Source organism: Bidens hawaiensis, unplaced genomic scaffold, assembly GCF_021521415.1.
Source record: "Bidens hawaiensis isolate Kalapana, Puna unplaced genomic scaffold, B.hawaiensis_p1.1 tig00016829_1, whole genome shotgun sequence".
Lineage (NCBI taxonomy): Eukaryota > Viridiplantae > Streptophyta > Magnoliopsida > Asterales > Asteraceae > Bidens > Bidens hawaiensis.
Genome location: NW_027492551.1, coordinates 454,877 through 480,237, shown reverse-complemented (window position 1 = coordinate 480,237; position 25,361 = coordinate 454,877). Strand labels below are relative to the sequence as shown.

The window sequence follows — 25,361 nt, the reverse complement described above, 5'->3', positions numbered from 1 at the left end:
TAGGCAACCGTCACGTAAACATAGAGGTGGACAACAAAACCGGTTCCTGGAACCGGTTCGGTGGAACCGAACCGGAACCGAACCGGTTCCTACCCGTTTTTCGTAGGAACCGGTTCGGTTCCGTTTCAACCCGACGATCCGGGACCGGTTTGACATTTTTGGAGGTGGACCGGGTAGGAACCGGAACCGAACCGGAACCGGTTCTAGCCGTTGGAGTAGTTCTAGCCGTTGGGAAACGGTTTTATGGCCGTTTTTTGACCGTTGGGGTCAAAAATGGCCGTTTTTTGGCTCCCCAAACACCCCACTACTAGTATAAATAGGTATTTGGTGTAATGGGTTCATCACAACACTCAAAACGCAAACCCGAACGCAAAAAAATACAAAAAAACGCTATTACAACGTTCTGAGTTCTCTAATCTCTTGTTTTCTCTTCTTCTATATTCATATTTGTGGTTATGGCTGCCTCACAATCATCGGTTGGTCAAGGTTCCACCGCCGGACCAAGTTTCGTTCGTATTGTACCTCATAATCGTAATCAAGAGATTTGGTGCAGTTGGGATTTAGTTGAATTGAGTGACCATTCATTGAAGGCTCGGTGCAAGTTTTGTGGGATTTATTTAAACCCACTTTCGAATTCAAATTTGAAGAAACACATCGAAAGACCGTATTGCAGGGCGTTGAAACAGAACGTCGAGTCGCAACAAACACAAATGGATAGTGAAGGCGGAATATTTACATACCAAATTGATCGAGTTCAAGATCGTATGGCGAAGTTTGTGATTCAAGAAGCTTTGCCGTTTAGCCACTTCGACAACCCTCGCTTAACCGCCATGATTCGAGATACGCTTCAACCACAATACACTCACGTAAGTCGTCATACTCTTAAACGTTATTGTTTAAAATTGTGGAAGAAGGCCAAAGAGGTACTAATTGCATATTTTGAAAATATAAATATGGGAATAAACTTAACTAGTGATGTTTGGTCGGCTCCACATGGTCTACCCGAATCTTATCTTTGTGTCACCGCTCATTGGGTAGACCCGTCATCGTGGGAAATGATGAAACGCACCATTGCTTTCGAACTCTTTGAGTATCCACATCCGGGAGATAATTTGTTTGAAATTTTAGATTATGTTATAAAAACTTATAAACTAGAAAATAAAATATTTTCAATGGCATTTGATAACGCGTCGAATAATACATCGGCGGTTGATAAATTAAAATTAAAATATACGCCGATTTGCAATGGTGTATTTTTTCACTCAAGGTGTGTTGCACATATCATTAATTTAATCGTGCAAGACGGACTTGCTTCGGATGAGGTTACATCGGTTATAAACGATTTTAGAGTAATGCTACATGAAGTTTTTAAGAAAAGTAAAAAAAGACAAATGGATTATAGAAAATTTTGTAAAGATACGGGAAGAAAAGCTTTGGGAGCTAATTGGGATGTACCTCATCGATGGAATTCCACTTGCATAATGTTTCAAAGTGCTTTGAAACAAAGAGAAACTTTACAAATGTTTCATTCTAGTCTTGCCGAGAATGATTTGGCAATCCCCTTTTCAAATGAGAAATGGGAAATTATCAATGACTTATCGACTTTTCTTGAAGTTTTTAAAACATCAACTACGAAACTATCGGGAACGTATTATCCGACAAGTCCCTTGGTTCTTTCGGAGTTATTTTTAATCGTTAACAATATTAAAGAATTTGAAAATAAAAGTCCAATGTTTTCAAACATCATATTACCAATGAAGTTTAAATTAAAAAAATACTTTCTTGAATTGCCACCGATTTTTACTTGCGCCGCCGCTTTAAACCCAATGTTAAAATGTTACGGGGGTTGAATGTGTGATAGACGAAATTTTTTCAGCCTTAGATATGCATGAAGTTGACCCAAACTTTTCAATAGAGGCACAAAATGATTTTAACTTGAATTTTAAATTTATGTATGACTTTTATATAAATAAATATGGGTCAAACATACACATGCCTACGCCGGGGGGGTCTTCATCAAGTTCAAGTGCTACTAGAGTACGAGACCCCATGATTAGCCTTATGAACACCGTTCACAACGTAACGGCTAAAAAACAAAGGGGTAACACCCCTTCAAGCGAACTAGGAAGGTATAGTGCATATGATTTCTCTACCGGTTTATCCGAAGAGGAATATGGCACTTTTGATGTTTTGGCTTGGTGGAAGGTAAAGGAAACCGAGTTTCCGATTCTTGCCACCATGGCCCGTGATTTACTAACCGCCCAAGCTTCTACGGTAGCTTCGGAATCTGCTTTTTCTCTTAGTGGCAGGGTAATATCGGTGAGAAGAATAAGACTGAATTCGGAGTCGGTGGAGATGTGCATTTGCTTGAAGGATCACTTGGACTCAATCGATCGTGTTCAACACGTAACTACTCTGGAAGACGAAACACCACTTGATGTTCGAGTGCACGACGAACAAGAAGGCGTTTCTACAAGTAATTCTGTTGAATAAGTCGCCACTCAATAATTACGACGAACAAGAAGGCTTTTTCTAGAAATAATATGTCACAACTTTATATTTATAAGTTTAATGTTTTGTTAGTTTGTTTTTGAATATTTTAAAATATGTAACCTTTTTTTTTTGAACTTCTTAAAGTAAATAAAATGAATTTTATGTTAATTGTTTTTTTATTTAACATGTTATACAAATACGAATCGTATAACACTGCTCTTGATTATAATTCAGCATTTGACTTGCGTAAGCCAAAAGACTATAATACATAGCAAACTCAACAAATGTAACACGATACAGATTTAAGTTCACCATTACACGATACACGATACAGACTAATCAATTCAAACACGCTGACACTCATAGCATTAAGTTCAATATGTTGTTTACCATTGCTCTGTGGGTGAACAACAAAAGTAGCATGAGCCTCTTCAGAAATCAGAAGAACACAAATCATCACCTACACAAGCAGCGGAAACGAAAAACGAAAAAAAAAATAATATTTTACACTGTAACCGGTTGGAACCGGTTACAGTGTAAGAACCGGTTTAGGAACCGGTCAGAACCGGTTCCACCGGTTCCGGGTCCGAGGGTTGGGGAACCGGTTCGGTTCCCTAACCGGTTCGACCATGGAACCGGTTTAAACAGTGATGTTGACTAATGGAACCGGTTCTGAACCGGTTCCGGTTCCTTTGACCAACCCGATTTGATCACCTATACGTAAACGTGTGTGTTGTGGTGTGGGCGTTGATATTTGATAACATTGTGAATTTTATATAAAAAGAAAAATAAATAGTGCTGAAACATGATAAAACAAAGCATGTAACATCGACGCATAAGCATTGTACAACTCATTTATGCGATAGATGGGGTTAACAAAAAGTACGAACTTGAAACGTCAAGGTTCAGTTGCAAAAATATTTAAAACGTACTGAAGTTGCGTAGTTAGCCAAACCTCAGGTTTAAAACAATGTGAAATTTAATAAAAAAATACAAAATGACCGTTTTATCCATGACTTAACGTACAAAATAGACGGGGCTAAAAAAGTACTAAAATGACATGTTTTTGAAACGTGAAACATCCAGTTGCAATGAATTCAAAAACGGTACTGAAGTTGCGTAATTAAAAAACCACAGGCCACAGGTATAGAAATGATAGCTAACTCTTTGTTATATAATGAGATATGATGATTTTATTCAAGTCTTTCTATGTAAAAACATTGCTTTCTTGATTACAACAACAATGCTATAAAAAGTTTACCTTGTACAATAATAATACAAGTGCACTGCAATGCACTATTACAAGTACACACAACAATAAACAAATTCACAGCTTTAGTTCTTCAAATTTGCAACTTTTTGAAAAACTTACCCCCTCGTTTAACGAATCCCGAGCTCGAGAGACTCGTTGAGAGAAGAGATCGATTATTGGGTGTCCATTTTAAGTCTTTAAGATTATAAAACAAAGTGGAGAGTGCAGGAGTGACTTCGTCTTCCTTGATGTTTTTACATGATATAACCCGCAGATTTTTGAGTTCTTTCAAAGAAAGGACCACGGATTCTAGACCGCCTGTTGTTAGCCTTGAGCATCCTTCTAGTGACAAGAATTTTAGCCTCCTGTTAGTAGAACACAAAACAAGTTTAGATTTTGTTTGTCTAAGGTTGCCAATTTCGACCCGTTTACTAATTGAATTGGTTGATTTGGTGTATATCTTTTATTTCTAATGGGTCAAACAGGTAAAATTTTATCTCTAAAGGGTCAAATGGGTAAGATAGAGCTTTATCTCTAAAAGGTCAAAAATTTTCACTTTACTGGTCAAAACAGGTAACACATGGTTTTATCTCTAAAGGGTCAAACGGGTGGTAAAAAAAGGGTTTTACCTTTAACGGGCCAAAAAGGTAAAGTAGGAAAACGTTAGCTAAAAAGGTTTTACGCTAAAAAATTTACCCGTTTTTATGCATCCGCAAGCATGACCTTTTTTTATATTCCAACTTTATTCAATCTTTCAGAAAAAAGACAACTTTTATATTTTTTATTTTTATAAATATTTTCAACCTTTAATCTTTAAAAAAGACAATGAACAGGGGATATGAATCTGCAATCCTTAATCATTGCTACTAGAGGAAAGATTCAAACAGTTTGTATAAAAGTAGTTCGATTCGTGCATTGTATTTTATTAATAAATAAAACACAAAAAAAGTTGGCAGTTCAACCGGATCCACATTGAAAGATTTTTCATCAAAAGCCTCAACGACAACCCGTTTTGACCCGTTACCCAAACTGCCCATCTCTAATTAACACCTTTTGTGGCACCCTTTTAAAATTACTAAACTTAAACAAGATACAATTTTTAATATAGAAACTTAAACCAGATGACTGCAAGCAAATCTTTAACATACCAACAAATAAAGAACAATAAACACTAAACTGAAAAATCAAGAAAACACAAAGGTACCTGCAAAGACCAGCACTAACAAACATGCCATCTTTCAATCCCCAACAATCTTTAACCACCAATTCTCTAACCGACCGACACACGACAAAAATCGCCCTCAAACTCTGCTTATCCCTCAACTGACACCTCTCCAAATGCAACCTTTCAAGCATCCGACAACAACCCAAATGCTCATCAAGTCCCGGGCTTTCATCAATCCGCTTACACGAAACCAACCTCAAACTTTTTAAATTCTCACAAAACGAAAGACCCAATAACCACCCGTCGTCCATCCTATGATCACCAAAAGTCAACTCTTCAAGCATCTGACAACACTGCCCGATCGCGCGTATCCCATCGTAACTCCCTTCACATCCTCTGAGCTCAAGCTTCACTAACCTCTTACACCCTTGTGCTAAAATAGTCAACCCTATATCCGACACCAACGACAAGTATAACCCGTCAACCGTCCCGATCAACTTCAGTATCTGCAAATTCTTAAACGCTGCAATCCCGCGCAGAACCTGATCATGACAGTTATGCAAAACCAGTTCTTGCATAGTCAAACACCCCTCTGCAAGATTTAATAATCCAATTTCGCTACAGTTTGCAACCACTAGCCGTTGCAGATTCGGGTACGAATTAGACAAAATTTGCAGCCCAAAATCCACTTCCGTGACATTTCGTAAATTAACGTTACTCGGTAAAAAAACATCCGAATCAACACGAAACGGGCCGAACTCACCTACCGAAAGACCCGAACTTTTTATACAGTTACTTGACACCACAATCCCATTAAGCAAATCAACATCTATAAGATTCGGAAACCGAAAAAACATCCGACCCGATACAACAAAGTCCCAATCGAACACCCTAACCGACTTAACCAACCGCCCGTGCAGACCCAACCATTTTTTCGATACCAACGAAAGACCCGAACTTTTTGAGTCATCGTAAACTTTCGACACGATTCGGAAGAGGGTTTCGTCCGAAAGCGGTGAAATATCCGGGAAATCAGAATCTGGGATTTCATTGTTTATGTTTAGGGTTTGGTTTACAGTTATCAAATTCTCGGGCTGCCGTGGCGGTGGTGGTGATGATGGTCTTGGTGGGGCCGGTGGTGGTTTCCGGTAGAAGGAACGGCGGCGGATGGCGGAGAAGACGACGTGATCAAGGGTTTTCTTGTTCTTTGACCAGAGAGTTGACCAGTTTAATGGTGAAGAATTGTTGGGGTTTTGATTCTCTAAAGAACAGGAAGACATTTGGAGTTTGATTTTGGAAGTGGGTTTGGGTTTGATTTGATTATTTTTGAGTTTGCATTTGGGTTTCAAGATTTGTGAGTTAGGGTTTTGATGGGTTCTTGATTTGGGGGTTTTTGAATTGAGTGTTAACGGCTCTTTTTATGAGGGTCCCACCAAGGTTTGAGTTTATTAATTTGCAACTTGCTAGATCTTATTTTTTTATATCTTGTATTTTAATGGCATTAATAATGATTTGGGGGAAAGAAACTAATGAGAACATGTTAAACATATGATCTATTTTATTTGATAAAGTCATGAAAATTAAACAATGAGAGCATATTTTATCCGGGCATTAAAGCGGTGCTATTTGTGTTTGGTTACGACCATTGTTTTTTATTTGATGATATTTAGGTATTATGTTTAAATCAAGTAGTGGGAATAGGTAGGTAGTAATATTATCAGTTACATACAATATTTATATTTGAATAATTCTGATAATTCAATAAATTAATATTAAATTTTCCTTAAAGGCTGGTTCAATATTAAAAAGTTTAAAAATATATTAATCACTAATTATATTACATATATATATATATTAAGTTGAAAGTGCTTGGTACTCACAAAAAATGACTGTGCTAGGCCTACCAATTTTAATGCACGCTGTACTTACATGCATATAATGAATATTTTGCTTGTCACTTGTTTCTGTCAGTTATACGTGTTTTTTCAACCTTTTTCATTTGGATTACCAGAAAATTTGGCCCCTCAATTTTCAAGGTGTTTCTCATGTTAATCAAACTTAGAATTTACTATGCTATTAAAGTTAAATTAGTTCGGTCATGTTTAAATTCCAATGCTTCAAATGGGTCAATGTTGAAAGCTTTGCTAAAATTTAAAGATGACATGTGTGAAACACAAATTTGCAGATCTAATAATCTTATGTAGTAGAATTGTGTCACACTACTTTTCATGTTTTAGGAAGGTTATTCAAATGATAATATGAATATGAAGACAACTGTTGGGAGTTTGTTATTTCACCAGTTCACCTACGGAAGATATGCAATTTTTAAGGCCTATTTCATGTATTGTTTTTAGGGTTTCTCTTTTGTTTTAGAAAAATGGTCGAGATTGACTTGCCTTGAGTTTAGTTATTTACCGTCTATGTTTCACATTTAAATAAAGGTGATTATGAGATTAATAAAACAGTTCCGTTTACCTGAGTTGCATCATACAATGAACTCGCAGTTTATTAGAAAAATGGTCGAGATTGGAGGCTAAAAACTTTGAAGCCGTTGGTCGAGTGGTTAGAAAGTTATCCGTGGCATCAATCAACGTCCCATTGCTTCACGAGTCTAAGGTGTCGCTATTAAGTTATCGCAATCCTAAGTTTTTAAACATTACTTGATATGTGTCACGCACTTTGCATATAACGAAACAAATTACTATATTCTGTAAATAGGGAGATGTTGCAGATGTTCGTAACGCGTTAGACACCGTTGCAACACTCTTAAAGAATATCGAATGCACAATCCCAAAACTCTCACAATGTAATATTTTACTTTTTAAAAACACACATTCATCTGAGATAAAAAAGTTACACGAGTCGTATCCATATTTGAAACAGACGGAGTAGTCTTGTTATCTGTTAACTGAGCTTTCGATTATCGCAAAAGAAGAAACCGAGTTATTGACCGGGCTACAAACATGGATGACTAATGTCTGAAGGTGTTCACTGCTTCATTTAACTACATACTATTCTGTTTAGAAATAAACATTAGTTTAAACAAATGTTTATTATTACACAGGCAAAAGAGGTCAACTAATTCAAACAAACTGAAAACAGTGATGGCAGCCAAATGTTCGTACCGCCGACAAACAACCTATATCTCGTGTTGTAGTTTAGAAGTTTAGAACACCATTGAACCGCCTTTTCCGGTGAACTAAAACTATTTTAGGTTGTTTTCTCTCAGTATATTCAATGTTTTATGTTTATACAATGTAGTTGGCTTAATTAGAACTAGAAACAAATTAATATATCAAAACAAAACATAACAAGTCATAAAATATCTCAAATAAAAAAATCATAGCTCGGTTCCGACAATAATAAACCAAAAACATTCTGAACTCGAAAACAGAATCTTAAAAGTTGAAACTAACAGATAAAACAAACAATATCAAGCGATAACAAACCTTAAACTTATCAACGGTAACGACGGAGTGACAAAGTGCTGTTCCTCTTCCATATGTGATTGATTACAAGCTTCTTTTTTTTCTCTAAAGATTTCACCAACTCTGTTAAAAAACAATACCTAAACGCTTGGCACTTATTATATTATTACTGTTACTGATCACCGTCATCCTGTAAAAAACCAAAGGATCATCAGACGTGCAAACAAAAAAAACATGAAAATAAATGAGATCACAACTTGTAAGCAATACTTACCAAAATTATGCCATCATAATCATCAACGCCTATCGGTTTTGCCTTTAGACCGCTTGCCCGAAAACAAATGTTTAGGTCTCAGATTAGGAATAACTCTATCACCCTCACCCTTTCTAGCGTCTTTGTTCCTCTTCTTAATAGAATCCCTACCCAGTTTAAACGCCTTAGCCTTTTGAACAGAATCTTTGAATCCTTCACCTGGAACCACCACATCCGTTGGCGGTCTTGACCTTGACCTGGACCCTGACCTGGACAACGACCTCAACCTCGTCTTCTTATTCGAACCCTCATCATCCACATTCATATCATCATCATCCCTTGACCTCTCCCTCTTCCGACCCCTTGACTTGCTTCTGGCCCGTTCCATGGCTTTAGACGGGTCAAGCCCCAAAGACGACAGCTGGCGACCCATTCTTTCAGAAGTGAACTTCCTATCCTTGTCAAACTTTCTTGGCACGATGGGTCGGCTTTCTGCAGTGCTCTTTTTGATTCTGTGTTCTCTGATGAGTAAGCTTTTCTTTTTCCTGATTGCAGCTAGCTCCTTTTGCTGTTCCGGGGTTAGATCCTCAACGTCCATGTCCACCTCATCATCTTCCTGCTCCTGCCGAAGACCCTCTTCTTTCTCCAACTCCTCGAGCCTTTGTAAAATATCAGGATCCACAAAATCATAAACATTATGCCCGTCAAGTATTTCAGGCATGTTATCTTCTTTCCATTCATCATTTGCAAGAAGATAATGTTTCTTCAAACTAGCAGAATAAACACCCGCACCACCGTTTTCTTCTTCAAGATCCTTTTCAAGTTTTTTCTTCTCTTTTTCTGCTTCTTTAGCTCTTGCTTCAAGAACCGCTTGTGGTATAAAAGCGGGCCGTTCTTTCTGATCACGCGGTTTTGGAACCGCAACATGAAAACGCTGCAAAACAGAGTCTATCTTTTTAGACTTCATTTTAACTTCAACTCTTTGATCTAACAACCGTTCACACGCAGCGTTTTTAACAGCAATCACACCCTCTTCGGTCAAAGTGCTCATAGTCAAAAGCACATCAGCACCTTCTCTCGCCTCGCCGCCTTGACCGATTAACATTTTCATCGCTTCCGACTTCATTTCCTCAACCAACTTCTTGGCATCCTCAGATATCCCTTCCAGTGACTGCAAATCCGTCTTGTTGCAAACAATAATCAGAGGCTTGTTCATAAACAAAGACTTGATACTGTGAAAGAGTGCTGCTTGTTGAGCAACCGTGTATCCACACGAACCAGAAATATCAAGAAAGAACAAAACAGCAGCTCTTAGATGTGCCAACGCAGTTATACTACACATTTCAATGATGTTACGATCTTCAAACGGTCTATCCAAAATCCCTGGTGTATCAATCACTTGATACCTCAGGTACTTATAATCAGTATGACCAACAAATAAAGACTTTGTTGTAAAAGCATACGGCTGCACATCAACATCGGCTCTTGTAATCTTGTTAATAAACGAACTTTTACCGACATTTGGATACCCGCATATCAATATCGTTCTTGTGTTGGGGTCAATAGAAGGAAGCCTCGCCATGTGTTGTCTGATTTGGTCAAGATACGCCAAACTCGGACCGATTCTTTTGGTGACAGTACACATACGACCAAGAGCCGCAACTTTCAACGCTTTGCACCGATAAAGCGAGTCGCCATATTTCAACAACTTCACATAATCTTTAGCGATTTTGGAAATGAGATTTCTCGCGGTGTTGATTTGACCAAGGGCGAGTTTGTAATGATCTTTGTTGTAAAGAACGTGAAGAAGATCGCCATAGAAAGGATGAATGTCGTCAAGCCTCGGGAAATCTTCGATGATGGTGGTAAGCTTTTCGTGAAAATTGGTCTGTGTGAATTTGACTTTTCGCATGTAGAACTGACGGATGCGATTGATTGCATAGCCCTTGTGAACGACCGTAGGTGTCTGCCTTTGTGTTCGGCTGAGTACTATATCAACGAAATCTTTCCCCGTTGGGACTTTAGTGATTTTCTTGAAATTGTACTGCACCATATCTGAAAATTATACTGCAAAAATGACAGGCATAATAATATTAATATTTAAAGTAATCAGCCATTAAAAAAACTACAGGTCAAAACATTAGGGGTGAGCACCGTTTGGTTCGGATATTGGGTGAAACCCAAACCCAAACCGAAGCTATCGGTTATTTTAGAATACCATCCAATCGGTTCTCGGTTATTCGGTTTCGGTTATTTTCGTTTTTTTTTGTGTGTAGACATTAAAACAAGATAATTTAAAAAACAGAGTACCTCGTTTATATTGAATTCAAAATACAAAAATATTCTTTCATTATCTTATTAATCTTCAAAGTTTAGACTCAGTCTTCAGCATCTTCATAATCTTCATCACCGTCAATGGTAGAAAACATAGGTTCGACTAATCGGTTCGGTTTTTTTAAAATGGATAACCGAACCTAAACCCAAAAATCGGTTTTTTGAAAAACAAAAAAATTAACCGTCGGTTAATGCTTCGGTTTGGTTTTTTTCGGTTCAGTTTGTTCGGTTATTCAGTTGTTAATTCGGTTTTCTGCTCACCCATACAAAACATGCCAAGCTGCTAGCGAGCATGAGAATTAATAATTAACAAAACCCTAAGCAATGACATCATCGATTACAATAACGTAAAAGAAATAATAAACCTGAAGAGTAAATATTTGATTGAGTTGATGAACAGATGTAAACATATAACGAAATTAATCAATCACGAAGTAGAAGAAGCATGAATTAGATGCTAAAGAATTGAAGGAGTTACCGGCTGAATAGTTGAAGACGACCTCTAAAACCCTAGACCGGCTTGCTGGCTGGCTGGGTACTATGCTTTTATTTATTATACGCTTTTTAGTCTTACAAATTGCAATTAGGTTTGAATGCATGGGCTTTAAAGGGGGCTAAATACATATCACAAAAACGTTTTTTTCCACTCATAAATACACTATTCATTTTACTGCAATTTAATAATATTATATTATATTATATTTTCTTATTAATTAACTTTTATTATATATTTGTTATCTATATTTATTTATATTCTAACTTTAAAAAAATACATAGAGATTTATATATCACTTGGTTTTTATTACTTTTACTTATTTTTTTTTACAAAAATTTAACAAACAAAAATTTTAAACTTTAAATTTGGGTAAGTCTCGGTTTTACATGTTTTATTTGTTGGTTAAACTATTTTTTTAACTATGCTTTCGTATTTCTTATAGTTGGTCTTACAATGATCGAAAGTTTTATCATGATTCAAAAATATCCCGTTATCACATGTTTTTATATCCACGCTTCGACGATTGCGCCTTTAAAATATGTTTTTTTCTTACAAATTCATGTTTACAAATTTATGTTTTTGCCGCCGGTATTAACAAAATTTGCATCGGTTCACAACAATAACGTTCTGGTTTTTTTGGTTTTAGATATGATAATTTGTTGTATTTTGGCATTGAGGGGTCTATTTCTTTTGTTTAGTTTCAATGTTGTAACTTGATACATGATGAATTCGCGTAAACTCACAACGCGTTCGTGGTTTAACGTTTTTACGTATGTTTTTTCGGTTCAATATTGGTCCCGTTGTGAAGCGTGGGCCTAAGTCCTAGTTGAATTTAAGAACTAAACTATTATAAAAAATATTTTTCCGGAAAACACCACCTGAACGCCGCCACCAACACCAATTGACTCACCGCAAACCAACCACCACCACTTGAGCACCATCAGCCAATTCCGAAAATGGTTCTGGGGTTCCGGCGACCTTAATAATTGAGACTTTTACTATCGAAAGGTTCTTAAATGTCTGATACAAAGTTACCAAGATGTTTGGAACAAAAATGTTGAGTTTTCGGGAAAATTATGAGTTTTCCGGAAAAAAAACGTTTTTCCGGCAACCTGAAACTAACGACGTTAGAATTTTATTAGGCGCGAACCGTTAGGAACAAATACGTTAAAAGCTGGGACCATCAAAAGCCAGTTCGTTAGTTGGGACCAGCAGTGACCAAAAGATGATTGTTTTGATTAATAAAAACCAATATTACTTTTTTTTTATATATATTTAAAGGAAACTATACTGCTTCTATATTACACTATTTTTCCTAAATAAGAATTAAACTGAAACCTTCATCAAGAGACATAAGCTCTATCTTTGAACAACTAGGCAAGTGGTTTTGGACCCTTAAGGAATCACAAAAGCCCATAATGGGTTCAAGTACTTACGTCATGGGAAACAATCAGACAAGACATGCTCTCAAGTCTCATTGTCTCAACATTGCATGGCAAGTCAACGGTTGACCTCAATAAATATATGCCAAACGTGCCCTCAACATAACATAGATACATTATATGTCAAAGGAAAAGATCCATGCAACCATAAATACCTTCAATCATTTTCTAATAACCACAACATATTCAAAATGGATCATCTTCGTCGATCGCGTAGTCATCACACTGCATCGTCGGTTGGAGCACGCCCTCCGTCCCGCTTGTCACGTTACAAAGGCGACAACCCCGACACATCTCCTTCGTTCACCAGAAGTAAAACTCGGTCAACGTCTACGAATAAAGCAAGAAGGTATAAAAATTCTGATTCGGATTCGGATAGTAATTCCATGATCCACCTTCCATAGCCAATGACTATCAACACTAGAGTTACTAGTCCCATAGTCAAGAATAAGTCAACTCAAGACCGTGGGGCAAACACTTTGCCACGGAGAAAGCCAACTTCTCCGTCTGCGTGGGCGCTGTCTCCGGGGCGGGTTGCTCCTATCCCGTCACCATCACCACCTGTAAAGTCGCCAAGTCCTGGCGGCAGGGTTGGTGGTGAGTGTGGCGGTGGAGGAATTAGCGGAGTTTTTAAGTACTTTAGGCAGAAAAAAATGAAGACAACCGAAGAGGCGGATAAGCGTTGTTTTACTTTGATGAATAATCGGTTATTGCAATGGCGGTTTGTTAATGCTAGGTGTGAAATTGCCATGTCTACTGTTAGAACCAAATCAGAGGTAACTAACTAACTAACTAACTAACAAGATCATGTTTGGCAAAAATGACAATGTGTTGCTAATGGTTATGTTTTATATAGAAGAAACTATTTAACGTGTGGCTCGAGATACTTGCAATAAGAAACTCGAACATGGTGAAGCGAATGGAAATTGAGAAGCTCAAAAACGACATCAAGTTGCATCATATAATGAACTCGCAGTTGTTCTTATTAGAAAAATGGACGAGAATGGAGGCTAAAAACTTTGAAGCTGTTGGTCGAGTGGTTAGAAAGTTATCAGTGGCATCGATCAACGTCCCGCTGCTTCACGAGTCTAAGGTGTCACTATTAAGTTATTGATATGTGTCGCACACTTTGCATATAACGAAACTAATTATATTTTTTGTAAACAGGGAGATGTTGCAGATGTCCGTGACGCGTTAGACACCGCTGCAACGCTCTTAAAGAGCATCGAATGCACAATCCCAAGACTCTCTCACGAGGTAATAATTTACTTTTTAAAAACACACATTCATCTAAAAGATTACACGAGTCGTATCCATATTTGAAACAGGCGGAAAAGTCCTGTTATCTGTTGACTGAGCTTTCGATTATCGCTAAAGAAGAAACCGAGTTATTGACCGAGCTGCTAACATGCATGACTAATGTTGTGTCTCTAAAGGTATTCACTGATCACTGCTTCATTCAACTACAAACTAATTAGTTTAGAATAAACTTTTAGTTTTAACTATCTAAACAAATGTTTATTATTACACAGGCAAAAGAGAGAAGCTTAAGAGGTCAACTAATTCAAACAAACTAAAAACAGTGACGGCAGCCAACTGTTCGCACCGCCGACTAACGGCCTGTATCTCGTGTTGTAGTTTAGAAGTTTAGAACACCATTGAACCGCCTTTTTCCAGTGAACTAAAACTATATTAGGTTTTTTTCTCAGTATATTCAATGTTTTATGTTTATAGAATATACTTGGTTGTAATAGAACTAAAAACAAATTAACATACCAAAACAAAACATAAGTCATAAAATATCTCAAATAACAGAATCATAACTCGGTTCCGACAATAATAAACCAAAAACATTCTGAACTCGAAAACAGAGTCTTAAAACTAACGGATAAAACAAACAATACCAAGCGATAACAAACCTTAAACTTATCAACGGTAACGACGGAGTGACAAAGTGTTGTTCCTCTTCCATGTCGCCCTTCGTGAAGGACGCTGCTTGTGGTTCAAGTGACCCTTACCGCGCAGACCACGGTACTTCTTACCAGCAGATGTCCCCCCACGAAGCTCTCTGTGCTTGTGAACCGGTTTGCAGATCCAGTTGCTCCTGGGGTCATTACGGATCGCAGCATGAGCCGCGTCAACCAAGATCACCTCAAAGTACTTATAAGTTGAGTCCTGCATTACAATTTACAGACTTGTACTTAGCACCAAAATGGTGTATAAACGCGTTGATGACGTTATAAAACTGATACTATTATAGCATACCTGATTGAGCCAGTATGAGTTAAGAACCTTGAGACCGGCCAATTTCCTGCCAGCTCGTTCTTCAGCAACCGACCTCTTGCTACGTTGAAACTTGAGTTGAGTCACACCTTGGTTGGTTGGCTTTCCGTACACAATACCCTTGGGAACTGGCCTCTTTCTTCCACCACGCCTCACACGAACTCGGTAGACCACATAACCCTAAAATAACAATAAAACAACGAACTCGCAAGTCAAACGGCTGTGTTTTAGGTTGTTAACAAACTAAGCAAGTGCAAGCAAAAACATAAACAAACCAGCTCATACACGGCTTGTGTATTCTAACATGTTAAAGCCTAAAAATAAACTTATTTAAAAAAACGAAGCCAAGCTTTGCTTGTCGACCTCAAGCCGGCTTGTAAAATTTTGAAATAATTAATACATTTTTTTAAAAGCTAATATTATATTATGACACTAATAGATAAATAACTTTATTTGGCTATACATAAAAATTATAACTAAAAAAATAAATTAAATCTAACACAAGTAAAATACGTAATAAAAAAAAACAAGTCAAAGCTGTGACAAGTTTACAAAACTACTCACCACCCGAGCTCGAGCACAGCTTGTTGACACAACTAATCAATCCAGCTTTTTAATTTTTCCTTTTTGTTTTTTTAAAAAAATAATAACATTAAAAAAAACACATCAAAGCTGATCCAAGTTTACTAAACTACTCACTAACCAAGCTCGAGGCTCAAACTTAAAAAACTTCTCACGAGCCAAACTCGAGCTCGGGCACAACTTGTTAACACTACTAATCAAGCCAGCTAATTAATCTTTACATTTTAATTTTAAAAAAATAATGACATTAAAAAAACAAGTCAAAGCTGATCCAAGTTTACAAAACTACTCACCAACCGAGCTCGCGGCTCAAACTTAAAAACTTCTCACAAGCCACAACTTAAAAACTTAAAAACTTGAGCTCAGGCACAACTTGTTAACACAACTAATCAGGCCAGCTAGCTAATCTTGACATTTTATTTAAAAAAAATATTGATACTAAAAAAACAAGTATATTTTTAACATTTAACATACATTTAATAATAATCCATAACCAATAAGATTTATAACACCATATGCATTAAGTTTATGAATGTGCAATTGTGCATAGATCTAAATAATAATAATAATAATAATAATAATAATACTGAATATGCAAATATAATGTAACAATAATTAAATAAAAAAAGTTTATAATATAAATCAACCTGTTTGGCTTTGTAACCCAAACGGCGGGCCTTATCGGGTCGGGTCGGGTGGGTGACCCGAACAATTGAAGGAAGCTGACGGTACTCCCAGCACCTGACACGCTGCATAAACCTCATCACATCGGATTGCTTCTTCCTCCATATCTCAGATACGTAACTGTAAGCACCTGTTAACAATAACAATAATAATAATAATAATAGATGTGACTGATTGATTGATTGATTAATTGAATAGATCATAATGCGATTGAGGAGAATATGTTGTTTACCCATTGTTGCTGATGCGTATGCTAGGGCTACTGCTAATGAGCGTTAGAGATTATTAGGGTTTTATGGTGTTTGGTATTTAAAGGATACTTATTGTTTGGGCTTGTATATGGTCCATTGAGTTTTGTGTCTATCGGGCCAAACTGTGGAGTTATGAGTTTATTTTTATTGTTTTATATAGTGCTGTTCACGAGCCCAGCCGAACCGAGCGAAGGTTTGCTCGTTGCTTGGCTCATTTACAACCGAACCGAGAGGCTGAAATTCGAACTGAGCGAAAACCGAAACGAGCCAAAATAAAATCGAGCATTTTTCGATCGAACATCGAGCGATTTCGAGCATTATTTATTTCCTTCACTTTAAAACTTTCAATAAGAAACAAGTTTGAAGGTTGTATATTATATATTTTATATATAAAATTAGTATTTTTTAAACAAACGTGTAATAGATTGTAAATTTTTATAAAACATAAGTTTGAAGTGAGATATAATGATCATGTAAACAAACTTATAGTATTCTAAAAACTTGAAGCGAACAAATAAAACTATAGAATTAACGGAATAGGAAAATTTTTAAGGGGTTAAAATAATTGCAAGCTTATATTTATGTGTTTCGTCTCTATATTTATATATTTGTTCATATATAATTATATATAAAATAAATAATATTCGAGCCGAACCGAACCGAGCAGACCTTTGCTCGTTGCTTGGCTCGTTTACAAACCGAACCGAGCAAAGCGGCTCGTTTACAATCGAGCGAGCATTTTCCGAGCAATTTCCGAGCGAGCGGCGAGCGAGTTCGAGCGACGAGCGATTTGGACGGCCCTAGTTTTAGATGTGTTATTTAATCTTGGATTTTTATAGAAAATTCTATAAAACAAATAAATTTATAATTTGTTTTTTAATGGAAATTTGGATTATTGATGGACGTTGGTCCACCTGGTCTTTTTCGTTCTCTAAGTAAAGATTCTTGGGGTTCTAGGTTGGCACGTGCTCGAATGTAAGCTAATACATAAGTTCCGACCTGACCTGAAGAAAAAAGAAACTTGAACCCTATTTTGTCACGGGTGGGACTTGAATATAAGACATTCCATTTTAATGAATGCTTCATTGCTCTAGGTGTTTCATCTCACCCACTTGAGCTGAGATCATTGACAAATAATTAAATAACTTTATAAATTGTAAGAGGGTTTTGTCTTTTTTGCATGTTTAGGTTTGTGGGTCTCTATGGGTGCATGATTGTAGTGCCTCATCACGTGTTTAGGCTCTATGGGTGCCGAGTTGCTAAATCACTACGTGTAGAATGATGGTTGGTGTAACGTTGGTTTGTATGTTATTATGTGCCAGCTCAAAAATACCTTAGTCTACCGAGTGTGTTGATGTATCAAGACGTGATCGACTCTTTTTTTATATGATAACATTTTTTTAAAGTAAAATTTAAACCTTTTTTGTATCAACATGACTATCTTTAAAAATTCTCAGTGATTCAAGTTTGATCAATATCTTCAGTTAGTTTCTTGTTTATATTTTTACAACATATCATTAAGTTTGATTGTAATCATCAAACTCATATCCAATTATTCAAGTTTTGAGTTGTCATATTTAACCCCATTCAATAATCAATTGTGTTCTAGTAGTATACATGCTTAACCAATTTAGTTAAAGCACATCGTCTAATTAACCCGTTTATTATAGCCCGCCAACTTGTTCATGGCATGTTTTACGCATTTACAACTTGACCACAACCCATTTACAGCCCGTTAATTCATTTGAGTCGCTTACATAAACAAGTTAAAAGAATCATATTCGGTCAACACGACTTAAGGCTCAAGCCATGCAGGCCACGACTATACTTGAAGATGGTTCGTGTTAACTGTTAACTTACATTACAAGTTACCATCATTCATCATACACAAGTAACACAACCACAAGACAAGACAACACAACTTCTTCAAACAGTTCCAAATAAATAGGTAAATAAAATATAAGTTTTCCAACAATTTACACTCCCAACAACTTCATTTACTTAGTTTTCTTTTAGCAAATGACACCCTTATACAACAAACCAAGCACCCAGCAAGAGAAACAATCCAACACCATCTTACAAGTTACACCACTCTAGCTTTGCACCACTCCTTGAGCCCATTTCCGCTTATAACCTGAAGCAAAACAAAACATTACAAAAACCGGTTTCAAACGGAATTTGAATGACAACTTGACAAGTTACCCAACACAACCATCTTGGAAGTAGAAGAAATTATCGGGTCACGAACAAACCTTTCAAGAAAGTACTTGGGTAACCTCAGAGGGTAGGAGATTGTGAATGAATCAGGTGCTGGAGCTCCCGAGATCAAAGTCCATGGTGTAATCATATTCGATGGTTGGAATCACAGTAGCAACAAACTTCAAGAACAAGAAGAGGTACCTGTTTCAACATATTTAATGCTTTTATGTTAAATTAAATTACACAAAGTAACTGAGATATATTTCAGTAAGATGGAAGAAAATTACTTGTCAACTTGTGGTTCAAGTCCGGCTGCTATTAAGGGTTCAATTAGTTTCTTCATCACAGCAGCATGTTTGCATGGGTGTACAGATGCATGTTTCCCAAATAAGTGCGGACGGTCTTCAATAGTTACCTGAGTATGATCAAATACATTCAAAAAGACCATTGATTTCAATGGCTAAGTGGTTGTTCGAGAACTATACATTACAACTATGTAATGCTTACCGTTTTGCGAGCATGATCTTGACTGACATCTTCTAAAACTAATTCTGGCTCAAGGAGCATCCTTGACTGTAACAGATAATGAGCAAAATGGTAATATGAGCACTCATATATTTAAATATTCAACTAATATTTGTGTACTCATGATTGATGTTTCTAACCTCATCATAACCTGTAAGCCAAACTCGAGGAGTTTGATAATATTTGTCATACCTGAAAGAAACATAACAATGGAACGTCATATAAACAGCAAACCAAAACGAATCTAAACAAATAAATGTTTCATCATAAACAGCAAAACCAGGAGAACTAATAGTCTAATACAAATAAACTGTAGACATATATTAACTTTCACCATAAAACAGAAATAGTGAGGTTATACTTACGTGATGCTGACATCATATGTTCGAGTCCTTAAAATATTGTCATCATCAGGCTCCTGAGCAACAAGATATGTAGGCTGAAGGGTTGCCTGAATATCGCAATGGAAACTTTCAGTAAAACTTTCTAATCTTATAATAATAATAATAACAATATTAATTATTAATAATAAAAAGAGCAATAGAATATGACTATCTTACAGGATCTGCCTCAACAAGGTTGTCAGATTCGTCAAATTCCTCCATGTCGGGAATATCATCATCTTCCTCAGTGCCAAAATATGAAGGAATTGACAGGATTGTACTCTTCTTGCTTATTTCTAGGGTTTCCATAGAAGGCACATTCTCCTCCTCGTCATCTTTGGTATCTACGAAAATAGTTAAACTAAGTTTAAAATATTGTAAAGAAACTAATATTTATAATCTCTAGAAGGATACATACCTTTTGGCTGTCCATGAGTAGCTAGCCAGCCATCATTATCTTCATCATCAAGCAATATCTCACCACCAGCAGCTTCATATTCTTCTTGTATTGATGCAACTCTTCTCAAACAAGGAACTAAATGAAGTCCATATTAATTTTAAGACATATATTGCATGAAAACAAACACATATAAGGTATTATAGATTCATGCTTCCTTTTGTAAGTGACCACATAAAAAATCAAAAAACTCAAATCTGAATGCAGATGGTAACACTATTTTACCATTTCTAGTGATCAGAAACTGTTTATCAGCTGGCAAATATGACTTCCTCTTGTTTGGATCACCTGATTCCCTACAAAGAAAATGAAAGTGAGTTAACTCATTCTTGTTACCATTGATAGAAACTTCTAGAGAGAGCTCGTTATCATAGAATAAGGACTTAACAGAATCTAAATGGCTATGGATATAGGGTGTAAATTATAATGGGTTATTTTCACCCACCACAGGATCATTTGTTATGAACCTTATTTGTGTTCTAAAGCTCAAAGTAATGCTCATCAAAATAAAAATAAAAAACTTTCAGAGAGCTCATTATCATAAAATACGGCCTTACAGAATCTAAATGACCATGGCTATAGGATGTAAACTATAATGCATGAATTGTCACCATATGATTATATTTCCATATACCTTATTCTTGTTTTAAACTCGAGGGTAATGCTCATTAAAAGAAACTTTTAGAGAAAATTAATTGCAGAACTTCAGGCCTAAGAGAATCTAAAGAACGAAATCCTAGGGTGTAAGTCGTAATGTGTATATTTCTTCAGCACTAAACTGATTCATAAGACTAATAAGGTTTTTTGAAGCTAGAGGTCCCCCTGAAAGCAGCCTCTCTGTCCTTCAGGATAGAGGTTACGCTTCACAGACCCTACTAATGCCCTTGCTATTGGTGGGACTTTTGACTGGGTGCGGTTGTTGTTGTTGTATAAGAATAATAAGGTTACCCCAAAAAAATAGGAATCTAATGAAGTAGATATGATCTATGAATATAACATAACAGCAACATAATAAAAAACACACTTTTCTTTGTTCCATCACCATGCTTATTTTAATGCATTAAAACTATAACACAGGCACTTAAAAGCTACAGGTATAGTAGCTCAACCCCAATAATCCGACTTATTATTTGAAAAAAGAGTACTTTTGGAACAACAAGTCAATACTACACATTATCTTTCACACATAGCTAATACATTATTAATCAGTGTAAAAGCCTTTCGTTGATGAGAGTAACAAACTGAAGTTATCAATATAGTCCAAACATAACAGGCTACAAAGAAAATATCAATCAATATTTTCAGGGAGGTAAGACCATTGCTTAGCAGATAAGTATGTTCAACTACAGAATGAATATACCAAGACCTATACATGGTCCTGAACATAACTTTTCTGTATATGTTACACACTTCTTCACGCCTGCTAATAAGAAATTATAAACTATAGGACTACACCATGTTTGTTATCATCACTTCATTTCTAACAAAAATATTATTCTGACTTGTGTCTAGATACTGAAAAGGTTGTGACTTGTGAATCCTATAACAAAAGTCATAGCTTATTACTCTACCGTGTAAACAGCTTCCGGTGACAGCAGAAACCACCCTAACACCCAATTTCTTAAAAGCAATCAACTTATTTGAGCTCCTAGGCAAATTACCTTTTCCCCCTTAATATCAATCCTGTCTGCTAATTCTGATAAGTTTAACTACAATATAACATCTACATACGACAGTTTAATAACAGATAAACAACTTAACAAAACATAATTTTAATCTACAATCACAGTTTAATCACAAATATGCCAGTTCAAAGCTTCGTTATGGTGTCCCAAGCTATGTTGTAGACAATTGCAGCATAAACTTAAATATTCGAAACCAGAAATAGAGGTATAAAATATTTAAATAAAGGTAAAACATTTAGAAAAACACAAACATACAAGGTTCGGTTCAGGTTCAGTTTCTTAATTCAGTTAACAAAGACGCATTAACCGTTACCATAACCAGATGATCAGTTATTCAGAGGGTGTTTGACTAAGCTTATTTAACTCCAAAAGTGCTTATTTACTTATGGCTTTTCCAAAGTAGTTTCTTAAAAAAGTGTTGGACTTTGGATTAGCTTTTGTGGTTGAAAAAACCAACAAGTAGGTAAAACGACCAAAAAAGACATTTTTATATATTTGCTAGTTTTACAGATAATGTAATGGTGGGTATATTTGTAAGCATTTATTTTTTGGCTTATGCTTATATCCTTACACAAATAAGCTTCTTCAAATAAGCTAAAAAACCATCTTCAAACAAGCTTCTTCAAATTAACCTATATAAGCTAATAAGCATAAGCTTAAAAAGCTAAACCAAACACCAAATTAAGCTTATTTTGTAAAAAAAGCTAAAAAAGCTAGGCCAAACACCCCCTTGGTATTCCAAAGGCAAAAAGCAAAACAAAATGCTTGGATTTCTGGCTTCTGAAAAAAAAACAGCTTTTTAACCCATAGCGCTTTCGTGTTACCCAAACATACTTATTTGCTTTAAGCATGCCCTTAGCTTTACTAGAGGTATAAAATTTGGATAAAGCACAAACATAAAAGGCCGTAACCATAACCAGATGATCAGTTATTCAGCTTCACTAACCCATAACCGTCGGTTTCGGTTTTGTTCGGTTATGGCTTATTTCGGTAAACTTTTCGGTTTTCGGGTTTCGGTTTTTTTCCTAGGCAAATCACCTTCAATAATCATGTGACTACTAAAACCACACCTCATGTTTCAATTCTATCAATCATAAATCAATTATATATAAACAATATAACGAAACCGGAAAGCGAATATACCATGACCAGGTAGGGCATTTGGAGACGAGATTATCACCGGCGATAACAAACTCCTGAACGCTTAATACGCCTTTCTCCTTAAACGCTGATACCGTCCTAGGGTTTGTAATCCTCTACCGTACCTTTAAACGCCTCGTGAAGCTTCTGCGATAACACCATATCGATCGATTCACCGCTGTAATTGGATCTCAATCTAATCGGATGATCAATTTGATTAGAGGATTGGAAAGCTGATCAATTGGAATCGGATCACAAACCCTAAAACGGATGAAATTGGGGATTTGGATTACGTGGTAGTAATAATAATAATAATATAAGCTTTACGTTAACACGAAGGCCCGGTATCGAGTGTACGACGTTCCTTAAAATAAAAGTTTCGTTTAGTCATCGAGCATGATCTCGAGCCTAGTATGGGAACTTGTTTAGGCTTGTCGAAACTTAGGGAGTGTTTGGGATTGCTTATTTTCATCAATTTATAACTTATAAACTTTTTGAAAAGTAATAAGGTGTTTGAGATTGCTTATGTTGTGCGAGGAAAATTCTATAAGTTACAATGTTGTAAATTATTAACTTAATGAAAAGTTATAAAGAGACAAAATAAGGAATCCCAAACACCCCCTTAATGAATAACGAGCCTGTTCTCGAGCCTTGTATATTTAAGGTTTACCTCTTTTGGACTTCTATGTATCTAATTAACACTTCAAAACCGAGCTAAAACTCGTTTAAGGTTTCTCTCAAATTATATAAATTATATGGAAAGTTTATATTAATTAATGGTGTATTGGTTTTTAGTAATCAAAATTATCGTCTTTTGGTCATTGCATGTTTCAACTAAAGAATTGGCTGATAAGATCCCACCTTTTATCATATTTGTTCTCAATGGTCTGCGACTAACATAATTCTGACGTTGTTAATTGCAGGTCATCGGAAATATGTTTTTGGCCGAAAAACTCAACATTTTCGTGCTAAACATCTTTGTAACATGGATCGGACCTTTAGGAACCTTTTTCTAATTAGCGAGGTCGCCATAACTCTATAATCATCTTCGAAATCGGTTGGTTACTAGTGATGGCGGTGTTTATGTTGAATTTTCCGATAAAAATGTGAGTTTTCCAGCCAAAAATGTTTTTTAGCGACCTGCAATTAACGACGCTAGGATGTTGTTAATCATGGACCGTTGGAAACAAATACGTTAAAAAAAGGGATCGTCAGCAACCAATTCGTTAGTTGAGACTGTCAGCAACCAAAAGATGATAGTTGAGATAAAAAAAAATATACTTTAATTAATTAATAAATCATAAACGAACCGAGTCCGAGCTTGAAAAAACAATTCTCTAGCCAAGCTTTAGAAAAAAAAAAGCTCTAATTCAAGCCCTTGTAAGTCAAAATGAGCTGAGTTGAGCTTTCGGCTTGGCTCGTTTACCCCATATTGGTTATGTAAGTGTGAAGAATGCTCTTTTTTAAGATGTTGTAACACATTATGTTATTTAAACTATCTGGTGTAATTTTTTTATTAACATTGTTTAATAACGAGCTTTCTTAACAAGGGCTCACGGGCGGCTGTCCTTGAACAAGATTTCTTAACCCTAACACTAGGGGCATGTTCATCCATTGACGCGCACCCCCAAAAATTAATCAAAGGCCTCGATAAACAACTTAATGATGTCGATAAGATAATCAGTGTAACACCCCAACCCAGACGGGCTGACGTGTCACTATAACATTGGTTTAGAAACAAGAGACATAATTCCATAAGTTTTAATGCCGAAATTACAACTGATGGATAACTCAAACTCGAAATACATCTACATGATTATCAGAAATACAAAGCTATTGAGCATCTTCATATTAATTAGTGTTTATTCCTCTCACCTCATCCGACCCAAAGTAACATGTGAATCTGTGTATACAAAAGTTTTGTGAAATGAGTTGAACGCCTATAACAAATCAGGCTCAAGTAATCATAAAATATCATTAGAAATGATCTCAAGATATGTCATACGATGACTTTTGCGACGCAAGATAATGCATTTCAATGAATTTAATCATACCATATGGATGTGAATACAAGCAAAACTGAATTAATAATACGCAACGACACGTAGGTGGCTACTTCTGCATAGCAATCACCCGAAATGTGTGGGTTGGCATACCCAACATGCATCCCTGAAAATAAAAAATCTTAGGATCCATCCATACGCCTCCTAATAGCCATATGTATGGCGTCTCTTAAGTACAGGTGTGATACATGAGAACTAGTTCCACGACTTACTATACATATTTGTATAAAGAATAACTTATATAAA

The 25,361-nt window shown here is 36.1% G+C and overlaps 2 protein-coding genes and 3 pseudogenes across 3 annotated transcripts; 1 reads left to right on the top strand and 4 right to left on the bottom strand.

Moving 5' to 3' along the window:
* Positions 1 to 3,728: 3,728 nt before the first annotated feature.
* LOC143552213 (F-box protein At5g51370-like) lies at positions 3,729 to 6,496 on the bottom strand. The gene is made up of 2 exons (XM_077042487.1): positions 4,950 to 6,496; positions 3,729 to 4,110 (listed from the first exon to the last, which is right to left on the bottom strand). Exons 1-2 carry the CDS (start codon positions 6,188 to 6,190, stop codon positions 3,837 to 3,839), a joined length of 1,515 nt encoding a protein of 504 aa, XP_076898602.1. The 5' UTR covers positions 6,191 to 6,496; the 3' UTR covers positions 3,729 to 3,836.
* Positions 6,497 to 8,587: 2,091 nt separating this feature from the next.
* Positions 8,588 to 10,650, bottom strand: LOC143552245 (nucleolar GTP-binding protein 1 pseudogene; annotated as a pseudogene).
* Positions 10,651 to 13,054: 2,404 nt separating this feature from the next.
* On the top strand, positions 13,055 to 14,440 carry LOC143552260 (QWRF motif-containing protein 7-like; annotated as a pseudogene).
* A 202-nt stretch (positions 14,441 to 14,642) lies between these two features.
* On the bottom strand, positions 14,643 to 16,568 carry LOC143552244 (large ribosomal subunit protein eL15y-like). The gene is made up of 3 exons (XM_077042513.1): positions 16,376 to 16,568; positions 15,129 to 15,326; positions 14,643 to 15,038 (listed from the first exon to the last, which is right to left on the bottom strand). Exons 1-3 carry the CDS (start codon positions 16,490 to 16,492, stop codon positions 14,793 to 14,795), a joined length of 561 nt encoding a protein of 186 aa, XP_076898628.1. The 5' UTR covers positions 16,493 to 16,568; the 3' UTR covers positions 14,643 to 14,792.
* A 2,010-nt stretch (positions 16,569 to 18,578) lies between these two features.
* LOC143552243 (autophagy-related protein 3-like) lies at positions 18,579 to 23,418 on the bottom strand (annotated as a pseudogene). The gene is made up of 10 exons (XR_013138616.1): positions 23,056 to 23,418; positions 20,453 to 20,523; positions 20,189 to 20,305; positions 19,948 to 20,114; positions 19,753 to 19,838; positions 19,528 to 19,579; positions 19,370 to 19,435; positions 19,150 to 19,277; positions 18,916 to 19,063; positions 18,579 to 18,797 (listed from the first exon to the last, which is right to left on the bottom strand). The product of XR_013138616.1 is annotated as an autophagy-related protein 3-like (transcript).
* Positions 23,419 to 25,361: the final 1,943 nt, after the last annotated feature.